We start from the raw sequence: 20,056 nt of genomic DNA on the forward strand, positions 1-20,056 counted from the left end.
GACCTAGAAGCAGATTTAGGTGGCTTCCGCATTTCATGCGATGCAGAGTGTATATATGCGTGCAACATTTGGCTCCATGAGTCCGTAGAATGCGCAAAGACTGTTCCAGGCCGCCAGGGGAATTAGAAAAGACGGCATCTGCACTGTTCACGAAGAACAGTGATGAAGGACTTCGCAATTTCTTGGAATGTGACGTTGCAGAAGTTTCATTTTTTTAGTGAAATAAAATTGTTTCGAGTACGAGAAAAAATTTCTTATTTCTTATTTCTTCAACGAAAACTCGTGAAAATACTCAGGGGTTCAGGAATTCTGAAAATTTTCTAAATAATATTTCGCAGAAAGGAAATACACACTGTCTCGAGGAAATTTTTAGAGGCGGTTTTTTCTAGGTTTTTTTAAATAATTTTTCTGGATATTATTCAATGATGCAAGAAAACAGGGATAGAACTAAGTCTATTTCGGTCTTACTAAGAGCGGTCTTGCTAAGAGAATTCCGTAAACAATATGCAGCTTCCTTAACCTTTTCAGGAGAGATTTACATGAAGTAATTTTTTGCTCTAAGACATCGCTCTATCATTGACAGCTCGATTTCGCTGAGCTTTTCTGTCAGCTTGCGCTGGCTGCTCAACAGGCATTATGCAGTGTGTCTTTTGATCACGAAGAAATAAACACTGCGATCTGTTTTTTATGTCATGAAGTTGAACACCAAGTGACCTCCTATAGTGATTCGAGTGCATCTGTTTATTGGCTCATCAACCAGCTTCGCCCAGGCTGATCAACTCCCAAACGGAATAATTGCAGCGCTAGTACTTACGCATTCAGGAGGTGAGAGAGGCGAATTGCGCATCGTCAGCCTCCAAGATCCTCGAGACCGAATACATGTCCCCGATAACTTCTGAGGAATATCGAACTCATGTAGACATCCTAGCAGTGTATACGCCAGCAACGACAGACCAGTAAGCACCTGCCTCCAACGGGGCAGAGCCCACGGTCAACGTTTTCAGAACAGTTGCTCTGAAACTGCAGTCATTCGAGCAGTTTTGAAGACTTTTTCAGCGTCCATTTGAAATCGTAAGGCGAAATATCTGCTAGGTTGCGGGACTACCTCACGACAATTAGTTACGCACACGAAAGCGTGTGACCCACTCTTAACAGTACCTTTTGCTGGGGCTAGCTGGTGTGACATTGCGTTCAGGAAAGAAAAAAACAGCGCTAAATAGTAGACAAACCACACAGAAAGACGGACAGGACGGGCGCTGACTCCAACTAAGTTTATTGAAAGCCACATGTAGCATATATATAGCCCGAAGAAGGTGAACGCATGCGCGTTTCCCACATGGCAAAACACACACACACACGGACGATAACTTCTCATAATCGCGTATTTTTTAACAATCTGTGCTCATTTAATCGTAGGGAGACAGAAGTGGTGCTGACGCACATGCCACCCCTCTCTTTGATAAAAAAAGGCTTCTGCCAGTTCGCGAGCTAATCTATCCTTACTTCTGGTTAGAATTTTAATCTCTTCAAGTCGTGGTGCACAGTGCTTTTTATTTTCATCAATGCAAGAGCGGCAATGGGCGGGAAGGTTTTCGAACGAACCTGATGCGTTCCCTAAAGACCTTCTATGTTCCCCGGCACGCTCGTAGACGCAGCGTCCAGTCTGGCCGACGTACACCTTTCCACATGTAAGGGGGATCTCGGGCTATATATATGCTACATGTGGCTTTCAATAAACTTAGTTGGAGTCAGCGCCCGTCCTGTCCGTCTTTCTGTGTGGTTTACCTACAATTTAGCGCTGTTTTTTTCTTTCCTGAACACGACCCACTCTTGAAGACACAAACCCGGCTAACGTTCCTTCGCTTGCACAGAAGCAGCCATCCTGGAGAGGAAACAAGCTTTATATAACAGTACTTGGAAATGTTCTTTGCCTCTTTTTTGTGCAACGACATATAGCCGCTGTGTCACATAAACATACACGCAGCCGCATTTCGTCGAACCCGAAACACCTCTGGTCACCGTTGGTGGTACGCCGGTGGCGGAGCAGATGGCTGAGGCCCGTTGGGTGGAGCTCTGGTTTCGAACGTGGCGTAATTGTACTGCGGCGGCGGGAACCGATAGTAATCCTGAAATAAAATAAAAGGATCACACTCTCAACGTAATACGCTTGCTAAAGAATTATGAGCACATAAGCATTTATCGGTACATGTATCGAAAAAAAAAACTCGAAGTTGCTTCTATCAGTAGTGTGCAGGCCGAGCAAAACATTCTTGGGCTATAGAGTTTCGTTTATCGCACTCCAGAATGAAGCACTCTTTTCTTTTCTAAATAGTTTTCATTTCAACGACAAAGCCTCGTAGGCATTTTCAATCTCAATGGAGAAATAAAAACAAAACTCGTTCCTGCGTGAAAGCTGACGGTTACGCTTCCTCTTGCAGATACCTGCCCAGCTAGTTGTACTCATAGTTTTTCTTTTTTCATGATCAGCCTTTACGAACTAACCTGGCTGCCTATTATTATACCTGTACTTGTCTCAAACGAAGATAAGATACGGAGACGTAGTGCACGGCCGTTTTTTTCCCCCTTTGCTTTTCCTGAAACTATGCACCCCCGACAAAAGTAGCCAGCGCTTACACGCGCGCTGACTTACGTGTGCTGGGTAGTCTGCGGGAGTGAACGTGTTGGGCGGGGGAGGAGGTGGCATGGTGTACATGGCCACCCTCTCTCCGCACTGCATTCGCCGCATCTCCTCCAGGCGCGCCCTCGAGGATTCCGTCTCCGGGGAGTTCCGGTCCTGGCACCTGTGGTGCACAGAAATTCATACATTTCTAATCTAATCTAACCTAACCCAATGAAACCAATAGTTTAACCTACTTCTACAAGAGATTAGGTGGCTCAGTGGTTATGGCACTCGGCTGCTGACCCGAAAGACGCGGGTTCGATCCCGGCCGCGGCGGTCGCATTTCTTTGGAGGCGAAATTCTAGACGCCCGTGCGCTGTGCGATGTCAGTGCACGTTAAAGAACCCCAGGTGGTCGAAATTTCCGGAGCCCTTCACTACGGCGTCCCTCATAGCCTGAGTCGCTTTGGGACGTTAAACACCCATAAACCAAACCAACAAGAGATAAGAGCCCAACTCCCTTCTTTTTCTTTTCTTGAGGTTCCTTGAATTTTGACCATTTTATCGGACAGCAAAAGTCTACATTATGGTGCTACAGGGACGACAAGCCAGTACTTTACAGTTTCAGCCTAATTTCTTTGGAGAAGAAATTCTAGAGGCCCGGGATGTCAGTGCACGTTAAAGAACCCCAGGTGGTCGAAATTTCCGGAGCCCTCCACTACGGCGTATCTCATAGCCTTAGTCGCTTTGGGACGTTAAACCCCATAAAACCAAACCAAACCATAACTGAGTCAAGCATGAAAAGCAGCACATCATAGTACTCGCCAGTAACGGTTAGTAGGAAGACTAACTCTGGCTGATAGCGCTTTGCACTTAGACTCTAAGGTAGAAAAGTTTGCTTTTCGAGATGCTAATGGCTATGTCAAGGCGGTGGGTCGAGAAAAGACTGACCTCTGTAGCGCACTGAGTACGGTCGCGCCCAATTATAAAAGCCTGAAGGTGACACGGATTGCATTCGTTGTATCCGAGGTTCGTAGTAAGTGGACATCCCACGTTACGGACAAAAATACAAGATAGGAGAGTGTGATTCCATTATGTGCGTCTGCTTATTCAACCTAGACCCCATTACAGAGCTTTCTAAGCTCTCCTGCGCTGTCACATGCTCCTCGCCGATATCGTTGCTGTCATCAAGCTGGTTTAGGGACGCAATGTAACTAATCGCGGCGGAAGCCCTCCTGCATGATAGCGGGTCACATGCTCCTCGTCGATATCGTTGTTGTCATCAAGCTGGTTTAGGGACGCAATGTAACTAATCGCGGCGGAAGCCCTCCTGCATGATAGCGGGTCACATGCTCCTCGCCGATATCGTTGCTGTCATCAAGCTGGTTTAGGGACGCAATGTAACTAATCGCGGCGGAAGCCCTCCTGCATGATAGCGGGTCACATGCTCCTCGCCGATATCGTTGCTGTCATCAAGCTGGTTTAGGGACGCAATGTAACTAATCGCGGCGGAAGCCCTCCTGCATGATAGCGGGTCACATGCTCCTCGCCGATATCGTTGCTGTCATCAAGCTGGTTTAGGGACGCAATGTAACTAATCGCGGCGGAAGCCCTCCTGCATGATAGCGGGTCACATGCTCCTCGCCGATATCGTTGCTGTCATCAAGTTGGTTTAGGGACGCAATGTAACTAATCGCGGCGGAAGCCCTCCTGCATGATAGCGGGTCACATGCTGCTCGCCGATATCGTTGCTGTCATCAAGCTGGTTTAGGGACGCAATGTAACTAATCGCGGCGGAAGCCCTCCTGCATGATAGCGGGTCACATGCTCCTCGCCGATATCGTTGCTGTCATCAAGCTGGTTTAGGGACGCAATGTAACTAATCGCGGCGGAAGCCCTCCTGCATGATAGCGGGTCACATGCTCCTCGCCGATATCGTTGCTGTCATCAAGCTGGTTTAGGGACGCAATGTAACTAATCGCGGCGGAAGCCCTCCTGCATGATAGCGGGTCACATGCTCCTCGCCGATATCGTTGCTGTCATCAAGTTGGTTTAGGGACGCAATGTAACTAATCGCGGCGGAAGCCCTCCTGCATGATAGCGGGTCACATGCTGCTCGCCGATATCGTTGCTGTCATCAAGCTGGTTTAGGGACGCAATGTAACTAATCGCGGCGGAAGCCCTCCTGCATGATAGCGGGTCGCATGCTCCTCGCCGATATCGTTGCTGTCATCAAGCTGGTTTAGGGACGCAATGTAACTAATCGCGGCGGAAGCCCTCCTGCATGATAGCGGGTCACATGCTCCTCGCCGATATCGTTGCTGTCATCAAGCTGGTTTAGGGACGCAATGTAACTAATCGCGGCGGAAGCCCTCCTGCATGATAGCGGGTCACATGCTCCTCGCCGATATCGTTGCTGTCATCAAGCTGGTTTAGGGACGCAATGTAACTAATCGAGGCGGAAGCCCTCCTGCATGATAGCGGGTCACATGCTCCTCGCCGATATCGTTGCTGTCATCAAGCTGGTTTAGGGACGCAATGTAACTAATCGCGGCGGAAGCCCTCCTGCATGATAGCGGGTCACATGCTCCTCGCCGATATCGTTGCTGTCATCAAGCTGGTTTAGGGACGCAATGTAACTAATCGCGGCGGAAGCCCTCCTGCATGATAGCGGGTCACATGCTCCTCGCCGATATCGTTGCTGTCATCAAGCTGGTTTAGGGACGCAATGTAACTAATCGCGGCGGAAGCCCTCCTGCATGATAGCGGGTCACATGCTCCTCGCCGATATCGTTGCTGTCATCAAGCTGGTTTAGGGACGCAATGTAACTAATCGCGGCGGAAGCCCTCCTGCATGATAGCGGGTCACATGCTCCTCGCCGATATCGTTGCTGTCATCAAGCTGGTTTAGGGACGCAATGTAACTAATCGCGGCGGAAGCCCTCCTGCATGATAGCGGGTCACATGCTCCTCGCCGATATCGTTGCTGTCATCAAGCTGGTTTAGGGACGCAATGTAACTAATCGCGGCGGAAGCCCTCCTGCATGATAGCGGGTCACATGCTCCTCGCCGATATCGTTGCTGTCATCAAGCTGGTTTAGGGACGCAATGTAACTAATCGCGGCGGAAGCCCTCCTGCATGATAGCGGGTCACATGCTCCTCGCCGATATCGTTGCTGTCATCAAGCTGGTTTAGGGACGCAATGTAACTAATCGAGGCGGAAGCCCTCCTGCATGATAGCGGGTCACATGCTCCTCGCCGATATCGTTGCTGTCATCAAGCTGGTTTAGGGACGCAATGTAACTAATCGCGGCGGAAGCCCTCCTGCATGATAGCGGGTCACATGCTCCTCGCCGATATCGTTGCTGTCATCAAGCTGGTTTAGGGACGCAATGTAACTAATCGCGGCGGAAGCCCTCCTGCATGATAGCGGGTCACATGCTCCTCGCCGATATCGTTGCTGTCATCAAGCTGGTTTAGGGACGCAATGTAACTAATCGCGGCGGAAGCCCTCCTGCATGATAGCGGGTCACATGCTCCTCGCCGATATCGTTGCTGTCATCAAGCTGGTTTAGGGACGCAATGTAACTAATCGCGGCGGAAGCCCTCCTGCATGATAGCGGGTCACATGCTCCTCGCCGATATCGTTGCTGTCATCAAGCTGGTTTAGGGACGCAATGTAACTAATCGCGGCGGAAGCCCTCCTGCATGATAGCGGGTCACATGCTCCTCGCCGATATCGTTGCTGTCATCAAGCTGGTTTAGGGACGCAATGTAACTAATCGAGGCGGAAGCCCTCCTGCATGATAGCGGGTCACATGCTCCTCGCCGATATCGTTGCTGTCATCAAGCTGGTTTAGGGACGCAATGTAACTAATCGCGGCGGAAGCCCTCCTGCATGATAGCGGGTCACATGCTCCTCGCCGATATCGTTGCTGTCATCAAGCTGGTTTAGGGACGCAATGTAACTAATCGCGGCGGAAGCCCTCCTGCATGATAGCGGGTCACATGCTCCTCGCCGATATCGTTGCTGTCATCAAGCTGGTTTAGGGACGCAATGTAACTAATCGCGGCGGAAGCCCTCCTGCATGATAGCGGGTCACATGCTCCTCGCCGATATCGTTGCTGTCATCAAGCTGGTTTAGGGACGCAATGTAACTAATCGCGGCGGAAGCCCTCCTGCATGATAGCGGGTCACATGCTCCTCGCCGATATCGTTGCTGTCATCAAGCTGGTTTAGGGACGCAATGTAACTAATCGCGGCGGAAGCCCTCCTGCATGATAGCGGGTCACATGCTCCTCGCCGATATCGTTGCTGTCATCAAGCTGGTTTAGGGACGCAATGTAACTAATCGCGGCGGAAGCCCTCCTGCATGATAGCGGGTCACATGCTCCTCGCCGATATCGTTGCTGTCATCAAGCTGGTTTAGGGACGCAATGTAACTAATCGCGGCGGAAGCCCTCCTGCATGATAGCGGGTCACATGCTCCTCGCCGATATCGTTGCTGTCATCAAGCTGGTTTAGGGACGCAATGTAACTAATCGCGGCGGAAGCCCTCCTGCATGATAGCGGGTCACATGCTCCTCGCCGATATCGTTGCTGTCATCAAGCTGGTTTAGGGACGCAATGTAACTAATCGCGGCGGAAGCCCTCCTGCATAATAGCGGGTGGTACGTCGGCCTCCTCGTCATCGTCCTAATCAGGTTCCTAGTAGTGCGAGAGTTCTTGTACTTCATGTACTAAAATTTTCTTCACTATATGGTTTTGCGATGTCGGCGTCATTATACGCATAAACTAAGTCAGTCCAGGCGGCATCAGGTCCAGCCAGCTGCGGATCGACGACGCGTTGGCATAAGTCCACATGTGTCCGATTCGACAGCGCTTACATCGTTTCCGGCTCCGTAAACGCTGCCTTACGGAAACAATTATTCATGCATTTCGCAGTAGCTCCCAAAGCACTGCGCCTTGCGACTCTTCCCGATGTGAAATGGCGGCCACCAAATGCTGCCGTTCATGAGTGCGCACAGAAAGCCGCTAACGCGAACGTTACTGCACTTTCGACCAGTGCTATAGAAGTCGCCTTTTGAGGCGTGCTTTTTGACACCTGCATCTGGTAAAAAGTTTTGTCATACGTGCCTTATTTATTATTATTATTTGTTATTTATTTTTATTGTTCTTCCTTGGTGGTTTTCGACTGCGGGACTGAATTAATAGCGTATCTTCGTTCATTGTAACCGAGTTGTGCAGCCACAGGTCATCGTTGCATCTGAGCACCGCCATCGTTTGTAATAAGCGAGCGTCCGTTATAACTTCGCCCGTTGTAAGTGGACGTCTCGACGGCGCACTTTCCGAGCAGGAGTGAAAAGCGGGTCACTTCGAAAGCGAAATTTTCAAATGCGCACAATTTATAAAGACGCTTTTTGTGTGCCTGTTCTTTGCATGGAATTTTTTTTTTTTTTCACCGCTAGAGCTTCTCTTCGTTCTCGTTGAATTGTTACGTCCTTAAAATTCCTTATGGCATCGCAAAGCTGGCACATGACTAAATTGGTTGCGTAGTCTTGTCAAGTTGGAAAATTGTTTTCGTAAGAAACGACGGTGCTTCCATTCCCAGCATGTTCCATGAAATCAAGTCGCAGCGCCGCTTGCCGCCTTCAGCTGCACATGCCGCGATATTTAAGGAAAACTTTGCAAGGCCTGCACGCGAAAACCGAGGGGCGGCACACTCAGCTGTGGCCAGAACAGGAGCAGGTAGAAATGAACAGCTGTGGCCGAAGGCTTCCAGTAGATAGAAGACAGCTTCGCTCCAAGGAACAGATGTACCTCTGCCTACCTGTCTGGAATATGCGGTTTAGTCAGAGATTTTTATTGTTGCTTTATTTAATATGGTGTCCTTTCAAGGAAGGTCCCCGCCAGTATGGTTTGAATACACCTATTGTTCGAATCGCATAAGCTGGAAATCTGTTCAGGCCTTTAGTTCATGTTTGACCTTCTACGAGCGGTGAAAGCGCTCCTGACTTTCTTAAGGGTCTCGGGGTTGCATTCCCGCCTATAATCTTTAAGTTTTCAGTGCGCGCCCTCTGTCCCTGTGACATAGTGGTCGCTGGACACTTAGACAACTCATTTCCTTGCCGCTCTTTTTCCTTCTTTCCCCTTTGTTCCCCTCCCCAAGTGTAGGGTAGCCAACTGGGCATCGCCTGGTTAACCTCCCTGCCTTTCCGTCCTTTTCTCTCTCTCTCTCTCTCTTCTACGAGGGGCCCCGAGTGATTACGATGGTTCATGTTCTCCAAGCCCAGTCACGGACAGGATACACCGTGTATATTAGCTGCCTCGAAAAATAAACATTGTTTTTCAAGCAGCGTTAATGGCTGTATTGAGCGATAAGATGAAGCTAAACCTTTTATAAATGCGTTGAGCTTCGTGCAGAGTAGCTGTTTAAAGCCCTTTTCGAGCCTGTACGAATCAATTAATGCTTTGCTTAAGCATTCGAGCCCGCTTATAACGAATCTGGCGGTCGCACGGATTTCGTTTGTTGTTCCCGAAGTTCCCGTGTCACTCGCCGTACCAACCCGCTTAACATTGTGCCGTTTATGCCATTTTTAGACTGCTTCAAATATTCATCTTTTCCTGCGACCGTCGAACTATGGAATGATCTGGATGTCACATTACGTCAGATGTCTGTTGACCGCTTTGCGCAAGAATTGCCTAATCATGTATTTTCTTATTAATACCACACTATTGTTTATGTAAAATGCCTGATTCACACTTGTAATTATGCACTATCCTACTCTTCTATCTATATGCTCCATCCTCTCTACCACTCCTGGAATGTCCCAATTCATGGGATAGTAGTATTTGTAAATAAATAAAATAAAAAGTTAGCAGTAAACTGACTTGCCATTTTACAGCCCGACATACGAAGTCGGACAAAAGTAAAGTTCTTTTTTTCTTTAAAAAGTCCGTTACCAACGTCCGTCTCTTAAAGCTGACCCTATCGCAACGCTTTCCAAGTGCTCCAGTATGGCCTCGTGTGGCCCTTTCCGAGGCCCTACCTTATAAACACGAATACGCCTATATGGAAATAAAAAGGTAGTGAGCTGCCCTATAGCACATTCTTTTTTATAAAAGAGAGTGCACTAGATGACCGCTTACTCTTTTTTACTCCTTTCCATTGATAGTGCAGCTGCCGACGAGCTGCTTTAGGGGCAACAACATAACTAATCGCTGTTGAAGCGTTGACGGCAGCTAGTGGTAGGTAGGCCTCCTGACCTCCGATCCTCTGGAGAGTTCAAAGTATGCAGTGAAGAAACTAACCCATCTAACCGTAAGCGCAGAATGTAGTGTCCGCTGTCTGCGAGCAAAACATGCCACGTGCGTGGCACTGAAACTTCTCAAATCCCTAACATTGGTGGTTTTTCAGAGACCTTGTACAGTAGTTCGGCTTTCAACGCTTGACCTGTTATAGCGCCCACCACGCTTCTGCTTTCACTTTAAACGCCCATACCAGCCAGCGCACACACAAGTCTGTGTGACCTTGTAGCTTATCGGCGGTCGCTTGGCCGACGATTAACTGCAATTTTAATTCTGCCGTTTCTTGGCTGCAGCCACTTTCTTTGCGGGAGGCGGTGGTTACGGGAGTTGCGAGACGCCCTTTGGTCACTGCGCTGACGAGTAGCGCGAGTTTGTCTACATCAGGGGCGAGTTTGAGGCGCCTCCTTATTCGCTCTAACCGAGTGTGAGGTCATGGTTGTTTGTCCTAATTGAGGCGTATTGCCATCACCCTGGTATGTATTGTGACGGTCGCACTGCCGTTGTTCGTAATAAGTGGGCATTCGTTATAACTGCAACCGTTGTAATTGGGCTCGACTGTATTGCACAGGAGTGCCTTGATCCCCTGAAGTTAGAAACAAAAAGAAATACAGTAGTTTATAGTTATGTTTCCTGTGCTGTAATTCATCTCCGAGGCCAAGCACACAAGGTAACTCAGGGAATTTAGAAGGACGCGGTTGTAGGCCAGTTGGTAGGACATCGTGAGGAGTAAAACCGCAAAGCAGGACGGGACAAAGGCAGGCGACAACACAGGGGGGTACTGTCAAATGAACATTACTTCCTCTGTAAGGCATGTTGACGGGCTAGTTGGTTATTCATCTTGACACTTGGGAAAAAACCCACCTAGGCGCAAATGATTTCACGACACAAAAAGAGACGAGGAGACAACGGACAACGGAGACAACGTCTGTCCGTTGTCTCCTCGTCTCTTTTTGTGTCGCCGCCGCGGTGGCTCAGCGGTTATGGTGCTCGGCTGCTGACCCAAAGGACGCGGGTTCGATACCGGCCGCGGCGGCTAGAATTTCTTTGGAGGAGAAATTCTAGAGGCCCGCGTACTATGCCATGTCAGTGCACGTTAAAGAACCCCAGGTGGTCGAAATTTCCGGAGCCCTTCACTACGGCGTCTCTCATAGCCTTAGTCGCTTTGGGACGTTAAACCCCATAAACCAAACCATCTTTTTGTGTCGTGAAATCATTTGCGACTAGGTGGTTTTTTTCCCAAATGTCAAGATTATTTCCTCTGTCGAGAGGCTCCTTTCTCAAAGTTATCTGCTGGATCCTTCTTTGTTGTATTTTCATATTGGCCTTTGCCGTACGTAGATGTGATGCAAGTGCTTTAAGTTTTTCCTGCTATAGCTGACTTCAGATTTCTTAGGTAACCGCGGTGATTTATCTGGGTTCCGGGGATAACTTATCTCTGTGCGGTTCGGATCTAAAACCAGGCAAGTTTCTTTTCTGTAACCTGAAGCATTGCAGAGAGCTATTACCTCGGCAACACAACTATTTTTACACTGAACCCTATTAGATGACTAGAAGTGGATACTACAAATGCAGCCCCGAGGATTTTGGCGCTTTCCGACCCTGCAATGCGAATACTAAAATTTGCATTTCGTCAAAGATATGTCTAAGAGAGGAAGACTTCCTTCTGATAGACCAAAGTTCATTCAGTTGTGAAAGCATTTGTGACGACCAGCTAACGCATGCTGACAGCTGTGTCGCCTCGACCGACCTTATTACCGCAACTCTGGTATTTAAGACTGCCGCTGAGGTTGTTTTGTTGAAGAAGTTACTTCAACTAGGACACTTAGCATTACCTCCGCTCTTTTTACGAGCAACTAGGCACAAAGAATGGCAAGGCTGAGCTAAGAAACAATGTCCAGCCTCGTCCTGTAGGGTGTTTCAGAGAAGACTAAATAATTCTCAAAAATAGGTTTTTTAAAATAAAAATATGGCTTTTTCAGCATAGTATTAGCGGTGTTGGCGGGCACCAAAAATACCGGTGAATCGTCTTATGTTGTGAGCTGGTTAGCTAACTTTTAATGATTAAATTTTAACGTTCAGAGTTAGGCGTTTATTTGCAATTAGAGATTTGTAGCCGGTCGTTATTAATAACCATATCAATTTCTAAAATTTTGACAGCGCGAATACCCTTGGCGATGTGGTTCGACGAAATTTGCCTTTTTTGACTAGTTACGTGCACTGGAAAGGTTCCTTTGCCTCCGTGCTTTTCGAAGGCGCATGTATCTTGGCACGATGTGGCCAAATTTTCTCGAGCCACAGCACCGAGGATAACCGTGCTTGCTAAATTCTAAAAACTGATATGGCTGTCACTAACCATCGGCTACGAATCTCTAACTGCAACCACTTGCCTAGTTGTGATAGTTCAAAAGTTAATTATCACAGATTACTTAACCAACTTATAGGACAATTCGGGGCTTTCCGGTATCCGCTAACACTGGCAATACTATGCCGCAGAAGCCATATTTTTCCCACAAAAAGCTTATTTTTTAAATTACTTAGTCTTCCCTGAAACACCCTGTATATTATGTACGATGCGTATGTTCTTATGTCCGAACCCTCCGATGCTTGTAAAGTTCGGAGGGCTACGTCGTGTTTGCATCAGGCACGTCTTGCGCTTACCAGTAACTGAGGCAGAGGGCTACCGCCACGAGAGAGAGGGTGATGACGCCGAACAGTGGAATGTAACGGTTGAAGAAGCGTCGATGCCAGTCATCTGTACAAGTGAGAAAGGAAGACGACGGGCGGTACAGCACGTTACGTATTATTAACTTATTTATTACGGAGCGCAACGTCTGTGAGGCTAACGGAATTCTATTTAGGTCATATGGATGGCTTTCACCGAAGCCACATTGGTAGCCACGTTGGCGAATCAATCCAAGGGCAAAAGAAGCGCGCTTACCTAATACGCTTTCTGCTACTTGCACTGCGCGACTCTGGTACAAGCTATGCCTGTGTGCAGCTTCATGATTAGAGACCAGATTTTAGCAAAATCTTTACGTCACTTCACTTCACTTCCCTTCACTTTATTACCTTAAAGACCCCCTTTGGGGGTATTACATAAGGGGTGGGAGTACAAATATAGATTGAAATATGATTGCCTACATGATATTTATGAAGTCTATATTTAAATTGCTAACAAAACTTGATTGGCAGGTGATGGCACTTTGTTCTCAGGCAGGTGATGGCAGGTTATTTTGTTCTCTGTATCTCTATCGCGCCTATGCAACATATAAGCATGAATAATGCTTTAAGAAGCGTATTTACAGCGTATTGACTACGCCTGTAAATGTCTATTGCGGGTGTTGCCTAAAATAGCATTTGAGAGCTTTTGGAGTTTCAGTTTCGATTGGCGTCGGTCTGATCTTCTTTCAACAGCTAACAGCATTGAGGCTTTTTCGATTCCTACACCATACAGCCATTCAGTCACTCATTCAATTCGGTCGCATGTCAATGAACGCGGCTTCTTGTGCGTTTCGTCTTAGCGTGACAGCAACTTGAACGGTGCCTAAAAGGAAGACACCGAAGAGCGCGGTGGTTCGAGAATGGACTCGCTTGTCTACGTATACTACCCAGTACTTTGCCAACCGTTTAAAAAGTAGGGAAGAACGCCCCTTCATATTTTGTGGGCAGTGCGCGCGTGATGAAAGAACGTCACGGTTAAACAAAGCTTATGATTGTAAACGGTGGCGGTCTGTTCCGAGAAGTCCTCTTTTTCCGTATGCGACAATATGCGAGTTTTTTCATGCAGTGGGTTTACTCCGCCGCATTTTATTTTATTACCTTTCAAACCTTTCCTATCCTTCTGTCAGGCAAATCGGGTAACTCCCTGAGAGGTATCGCTCGGGAGCGGCGGTGACTGATGGCGCAGTCTCACTGCGTACGAGCATCGTTGGGTAATGTCGGCGCTACCGTTTCATCGTTTTGGCAGTGACATCTTTGACAAGTTTCCGGTGTTTGACGCACTTCGATTCATCGTTCAGACCATAGTGTTTTATCTCTGGGGATAAATGTGTGGCGCATTTCTCCACCGGGGCTTTCCTAGACACGTTCAGTCAAAACATCTGTTGCGATGTGGCGTCTGAGCTGGCTGTATGGCTTTTCTATATCCTAATATTTCTGTGCAGATCCCGTGCGAAAATAAGCACCACCTGACCAAACATGAAAGGCCTGCAGCTCACATAGCATGTGTTCGGCGCACGCTACCCTAATCATACAGAGAGCAATTTTTAGCTGATACCCTTGCAAGCTAGAGGAAGCATGCACTTAGAACCTTAACACGAATGTGTGTGCCGCTATAGTCGCCGGTATTTTACGGGCTAAGCTGGAAAACCCAGTTTTTAAAGAATTCCTAAAAACATACCACCGGAGCGGATTTTAAGACGTTGAAGGAATATGGATGAACGCCATCGAATATTATTCCCACAACTTTGGTGGCGTCAAGGCTGTTATAGGCGGCTGCTCAACAGCAAAACGCGTTGCAGCGAATATCCCTTCTGAAGACACCCTTCAAGAGGATCTTGCTCACTTGTGCTCTCATGCACGTTAAAGAACCCCAGATGGTCGGAATTATCCGCAACCCTCCACTACGGCGTACCTCATAACCTGAGTCGCTTTGGGACGTCAAACCCCCATAAACCCATAAAATTAAGCATTTTAGGCAAAATTCGATGGAAGCTTCATCGGTAAGAGGCAAGAACAACTGCTTTCCTCGTCAGAAGAATCTCCGCAAGTTTTTTCCTACGAACACTTGCGGATTCCTTTGATACATTAAACATTCTCAACTACAGATTCGCTCCTCTGACATCAGTCGACATTGGGCTCACGTTTCCAGCTTACAAACTGGTTCTCGGCGAGAATAGAGAAAACTTTGAACTTAGAAGCCTGAATATGAATAATATTTCCTTATGTTTCCTCAGCTTCTGCCGTAATATATATAGCAAGACTGAGCATCGCGCGGTAAGACAATGCATTAGACTTTTGCAAGGCCTCGGTTATTTCAAGGACCAACGGACCTTCTCATTGTTCCGCTCTTTATCTCTGTATCCGTTTCAGCGGTATGATGTGCTAGGTTTATAAGAACGCTCTGTCACCGGCCGCGATAGCTTGGTAGATCCGATGCTCGGGTGCTGAGCCCAAATGCACAGCACTGAATTCTGGCTGCGGCAGCAGCATTTCGATACGGCTGAAATGCAAACATATAAAGAACTTTAAAGAACACTAGGTGGTCGATAATAATCTGGAGCACCCCACTACAGCATCTCAAGCCCGAATTGCAGCTTCGAGGATTTAAACGCCACCCACAAACACTCTGGTTGTGAATATTTATCTTAATATGCGCGCCTATTTCAATATACCAGGTGTCCCAGCTAAATGTAACCAAGCTTTTAAAAAACATGGGGGGTCCTAGCCGTCTGAAACCAAATGAGGGTTGTTTAGAGTCGCGTGACCTAGTCTGCAGTATTTTTTTCGTTACTCAAGGTTGAATAATTAGTTAAGCTTAATTAACTACCTTTGTAATTATTGACTTGAGGAACAAAGTGCCAATGGAAAGGTTGTAGATCGCTTTGAGTAAACAGCTTACTGGGACATTTGCAGCAAAGTAATATTTGCGTAAAGTAGTTTTTTTTTACCGGCCTTTAACCGTAACTCGGACAATAAAAAAAGCTTCCACATGACAACTGTGCCACTTCAACGTCCCAAGACACGCCTTAAAGAATAAAATCCGTTTTTTTCTGAAGTCCTCTCTTCGAAGAGACTTTGGGTACACATTGGGGCAGAAAAGTGAGCGAGCAGCTGGTCACGTGACAACTTTCTTTTAAGGCCAATAAATGAAGCTACGTAAATCGTAACTTGACAGAAAGAGCATTACTAGCGGTTTTTCGAGGCGATCTAAAACTTTTTCATTGAAACTTTCCTCCTGAAGTCAATAATTAAAAAGTTAGCTAATTAAACTTAACTAATGGATTAGCTTTGAAGAGCGAAAAAAATACTCAAGACTAGGTCACGCGATTGTGAACAACCCTGAGTTGGTTTCACTGGTCTAGGACGCTTCGCCTTTTTTAAAAGTTTGGTTACATTTAGCTGGGACACCCGGTATATTGAGCCTATCTAGGCGTCGGAAACCGACTTCTTTAACGCCTAAAAATATGGCGTTTCATTGAGACTTACACGACGTCACGCCAAAATCGTCTATGAAAGCTCAACTGTGGCCCAAGGCATGTGCTAATTGCTGTATAGGCCAGTCGCTTATACTAAGATAATTTTGAGCGGCCCATGCGGCTGAATCTGTGAAGAGGCTTTAGCGAGTACTATCCGACCGGTGCTTGTACTGCACCTGGAAAACTTTGTGTTTATTTCTAGAACAGTTTTTCTGGTATGTTACATAACGATGATCTAAATGTTCTGAAGTGAGTAACGGTAATACGAATAAGAAAGAAACTATCAGAATGCAGGCAGTGAAAAAACGTAAAGATTTATGTATTAATTTTTATACAGGTAGGAACTCTTCGCTATTTATGCAGCGGGACTCTGCTCAGTACGCTGAGTAACTTCTGCTCGCATTATTACTTTTCTTCCGCCTTCTGAGCTCCTAGGACTAAACCGCCCTCCATTTTTTACAACGTCTTGCATTGATTAATAACACGTGGACGTTTCTGCCCGAGCAAAAAGAAAAACTAGCGTTTAGAAAACACATACTCGTGCTGAAAGCGGGAAAGAAGGTAATAAACCGCAACTCAATAAAACAAGACGATATGACTAGCTGGCACAGATAACTGAAGAACAGTTTGTTTTTACGGGGGGGGGGGGGGGGGGGGGGTTGCGTGCAACAATTCTACGGCTCTGAAGAGTTTCTAAACGTGCAGCGGCAGTTATTTGATGCCGCAACGCATTCAAAATACCACGGTAAGAATAATAAAGAAGCTGACTATACTGACAAGCAATGAAAGCAGCTGGAACGAAAAAAATTACACCGTGATGAACTCTTACGTGCGCAGAAGCTGTACGACTGCAAAAACAAAGAAGAGCCTGGGTAGTCCTCCTGTTCAGTTCTGGCATTCTTGTGTTATTCACTCTTTTTCGTACTGCTACCTCAGTACCGAAGTAGGGCAGACGAAAGGAAACCATTGCATAGGAACCACCTGGTATACTTAACCAATAAACGAATGAACTTCAAAATAAACAGGCATCTTTTCAGCGGCTTGTTCGCCTACACCTGTATGGTTTTGCTGTTAGTCAACTTCCTTTGTAGCTGCTAGTTTGTCTACTCATTTGGTCGACCTACTCTGAAAACACGCATTATTTTAGAATCTTGTTTTTAATATTGTTGTTCACCCATCGCCTTAGCGCTTTAAAAACTTCGCAGTGTACTCGGTTTTCTTTATTCGTCACTATTGTTAGTTCATCCGCGCAAGAACCATCCACATACAATCACTCATGGTTATTTCACACAGTTGTCACTGTTACTGTGAGCCGCTGAAGCGATGAATCGCACCTCGATGAGACATTACGCTCGCTTTCTGAATAAGGCACTCAGTTGACGGTCAGTGCCGTGTTGTCCTACGATTCCTTTTTGTCCGTAGTACTTTACGCTGTTGTGGTGACGTAATTCACCAAGCAACTCGACAAAATTTTCTTGTTTAACACATAAAACATTCATTTTCCACCTGTCACCGCAAGAGCTCCGTAAATGCTTTCTTTGCTGTGTTAATCACCAAGTGTACAGGAAAATCACTTGGTCAAAAGCCAAATGACCAGCGCTTTAGCCTAAAGCAATCTCTCACTTCCTCGCTTGTCAATTCTGGGACGTTTTTTTTAGCTGTAAGAGGAACGGCAAGAGAAACAGGCCATCGGACATCCTCGTAGTAAAAAGTTATCACCCGGGCAAGCTTAGAACATCCTCTTCTAAAGAACGTTCTTTAAGGTTTCTTTCTTTTTTTACTCCTCAGAATCCTCTTACGAGCGAACGTCTGCTGTAGCCCAGAATTTATGCTGCGTTCTTAACTTTATGAGCCGCCCCTTAACTATGGTAACGTTCAGAACTCAGCAAACCATCCAACCCACATTCCGACTGTAATCAACCGCGTCCAATGGGTTTTCATAAGCACTAAATTATGGATACGTGCGCGAGCTAAGATCTTCTCTCGAAATTCGTCTGAATTTACGTGAAAAAGAAATTGGACGGTTGCGTACTTTCTATACTGCAGCCATTAGGCTACAGCTGCAGCCTCTTTCATACCTGGACACGGTTCCCAGACAAAATAATAAGTTGGCACAACAAATAGGGTTGGCGCGAATATTCATAAAAACCGAAACGAAGGCTGCAATGATCACATATCATGATCTCACCAATCATTTTAAACTAGAGAGGAGAATTTTCCCCCCTCCAGACAAAAGACTTACTAAAGAACAAGAGGTTACGTGGCGTCGTCTACAGACGAGATCGATACGCACCCCATCACTCCTCGCGCACATTTATCCAGACCTTTACAACCCAAACTGCAAACACTGTGGTCAACGTGCTACCTACGATCACATCCTGTGGGACTGCAAAATAGAGCCATCTCCGGGTGATCTAGTTACAGCTCCTTCTCTCGAGCGGTGGGAGACCGTGCTGGCTAGCTCTGACCCCAGAACGCAAGTTTTGGCGGTGGAGTGGGCTGACAAAGTCGTCGAGGGCTATGTACTCTCGACCACGTAACGCGACCTCTTGCCAAGCTCTTTCCGGCGAATAAAATGTTTTACAATCAATGTGACCGTTCTTACGTTGGCCGATCAAGTAACCTGAATGTCGAGGTTGAGCCTGCACAAGCTTTCTTCTTTAACATATTTAATGAAATGAGCAGTTGTTAAATCTGTCATTGCGCTTTTCCGATTGGCCCTCCACAGAAATATTTGTCAAGCTTCTCAAGGCCGCTAGTAGCAGCACTTGCAAGCTTTACTTAATGTCAGCGACCGCTTCTGTACGCGTTTACTACTCTTGTTTACTGCCTGCCACATTATCGCCTTATCACACGGTTTTGCGCTGTTATCACCAGCATGAGCTTGACGAGCCTTACACTTAGCTCTCCTCACACTTTGTCTCTAGTCTTCAGGCCTTTTCTGTGTCTGGTCACTTCGCCAGCTTTACGCGCCATTCGTTCTAGCTAAGTGCTTGGCCGTCGGTTAAATACTCACGCCTAGTCCCATTGTAATCGCCAAGCACGTACGTCCTGAAAGACTCCCAGAATCCGGGTTCTCGGTCGGTGTCGGCAGCCAGCGTACCTTGCGTGCTCGTCTTAGTAACGACGATAATCCCCTTGTCCCGGTCGCCTTCGTCGCAAAGGCAGCACTGTTGCTCCAGCACTAGCGAGGCGGCGAACAGAAACAATAAACAGCCCGCACCACCACCCCGCGGCGTCAAACAAGGCAGCATGGTCGCAGAAAACAGATCCACTCGCACCGTCACCGATGTCTTTCGCGCACTCGTTTGGTCGATGGTACTCGAAGCGTCTGCATGTCACCCGCCATGCAGCCTTAACAACTAATAACCAGTAACGAGGAGAGCCTGCAGAGCTCCCGAACCGCACTGACTCGCGTCGCTCGCGGTCTGGCCCCCGCGCTGCTCCTAATGCCAGACCGCAGCAGGCAGCTCGCTCGAGACCCGCGGCGCAGTTGGTTGTCAGATCGGCGTGCTCTGTGAGAGCGTTCCCGAAACTCCAGCGCAGCCCTCCCTTCGAGCGGTGTCGTGCAAGACGCAGCAGCTGCTGCCGAGGTGGGCTACTGGTTCGGACGTGCGAGAAGCATATCCGTCTTCGGCCATCTGCGTATTGTCTTACGCCCACGTTGGACCGGTCGGCGCGTATGTATGAGACGTGGATATGCGTCATCGTGTCTCAGTGGCGCGACGGAACATTGCATTGACGTTGTAGGGTTAGAGGGCCGGGGGAGATCTCTCGACGCATTTTCCCAATGGATTGGGCGCTGCGTCAGATGGATGTTGACTGTGTGTCAAGTTGGATCTGGTTAATCGCTTAACCGCCTGAGGACATTAGAGAGCAAACTTCGTTCATTAGTATGCCAGGTCGAGCTGTAAGATAGCGCCTATTAAT

The 20,056-nt window shown here is 47.3% G+C and overlaps 1 protein-coding gene across 2 annotated transcripts; it reads right to left on the reverse strand.

The window, feature by feature from the left end:
• Positions 1-1,883: 1,883 nt before the first annotated feature.
• Positions 1,884-20,056, reverse strand: LOC149336345 (uncharacterized). 2 transcript variants are annotated; one of them, XM_089552838.1, is made up of 4 exons: positions 19,230-20,056; positions 12,588-12,681; positions 2,651-2,801; positions 1,884-2,126 (listed from the first exon to the last, which is right to left on the reverse strand). In XM_089552838.1, the coding sequence occupies exons 1-4, from the start codon at positions 19,378-19,380 to the stop codon at positions 2,016-2,018; spliced, it is 507 nt and encodes a 168-aa protein (XP_089408964.1). In that variant the 5' UTR covers positions 19,381-20,056; the 3' UTR covers positions 1,884-2,015. The 2 variants fall into 2 exon arrangements, with proteins under 2 accessions (XP_089408964.1, XP_089408963.1); XM_089552837.1 differs by having other exon boundaries at positions 19,143-20,019.

The sequence above is a fragment of the Amblyomma mixtum genome, chromosome 7 (genome assembly GCF_055824585.1).
Source record: "Amblyomma mixtum isolate Tamu chromosome 7, ASM5582458v1, whole genome shotgun sequence".
Taxonomy (NCBI): Eukaryota; Metazoa; Arthropoda; class Arachnida; order Ixodida; family Ixodidae; genus Amblyomma; species Amblyomma mixtum.

What these genes read in the sequence shown, in the direction of transcription:
- LOC149336345 (XM_089552837.1), bottom strand. Translation starts at nt 19,380, where the DNA reads ATGCTGCCTTGTTTGACGCCGCGGGGTGGTGGTGCGGGCTGTTTATTG. An exon ending in CGATTACAATGGGACTAGGC is followed by an intron (nt 12,682 to 19,142) that starts GTGAGTATTTAA and finishes TCACTTGTACAG; the next exon opens with ATGACTGGCATCGACGCTTC. An exon ending in GCCCTCTGCCTCAGTTACTG is followed by an intron (nt 2,802 to 12,587) that starts GTAAGCGCAAGA and finishes TGTGCACCACAG; the next exon opens with GTGCCAGGACCGGAACTCCC.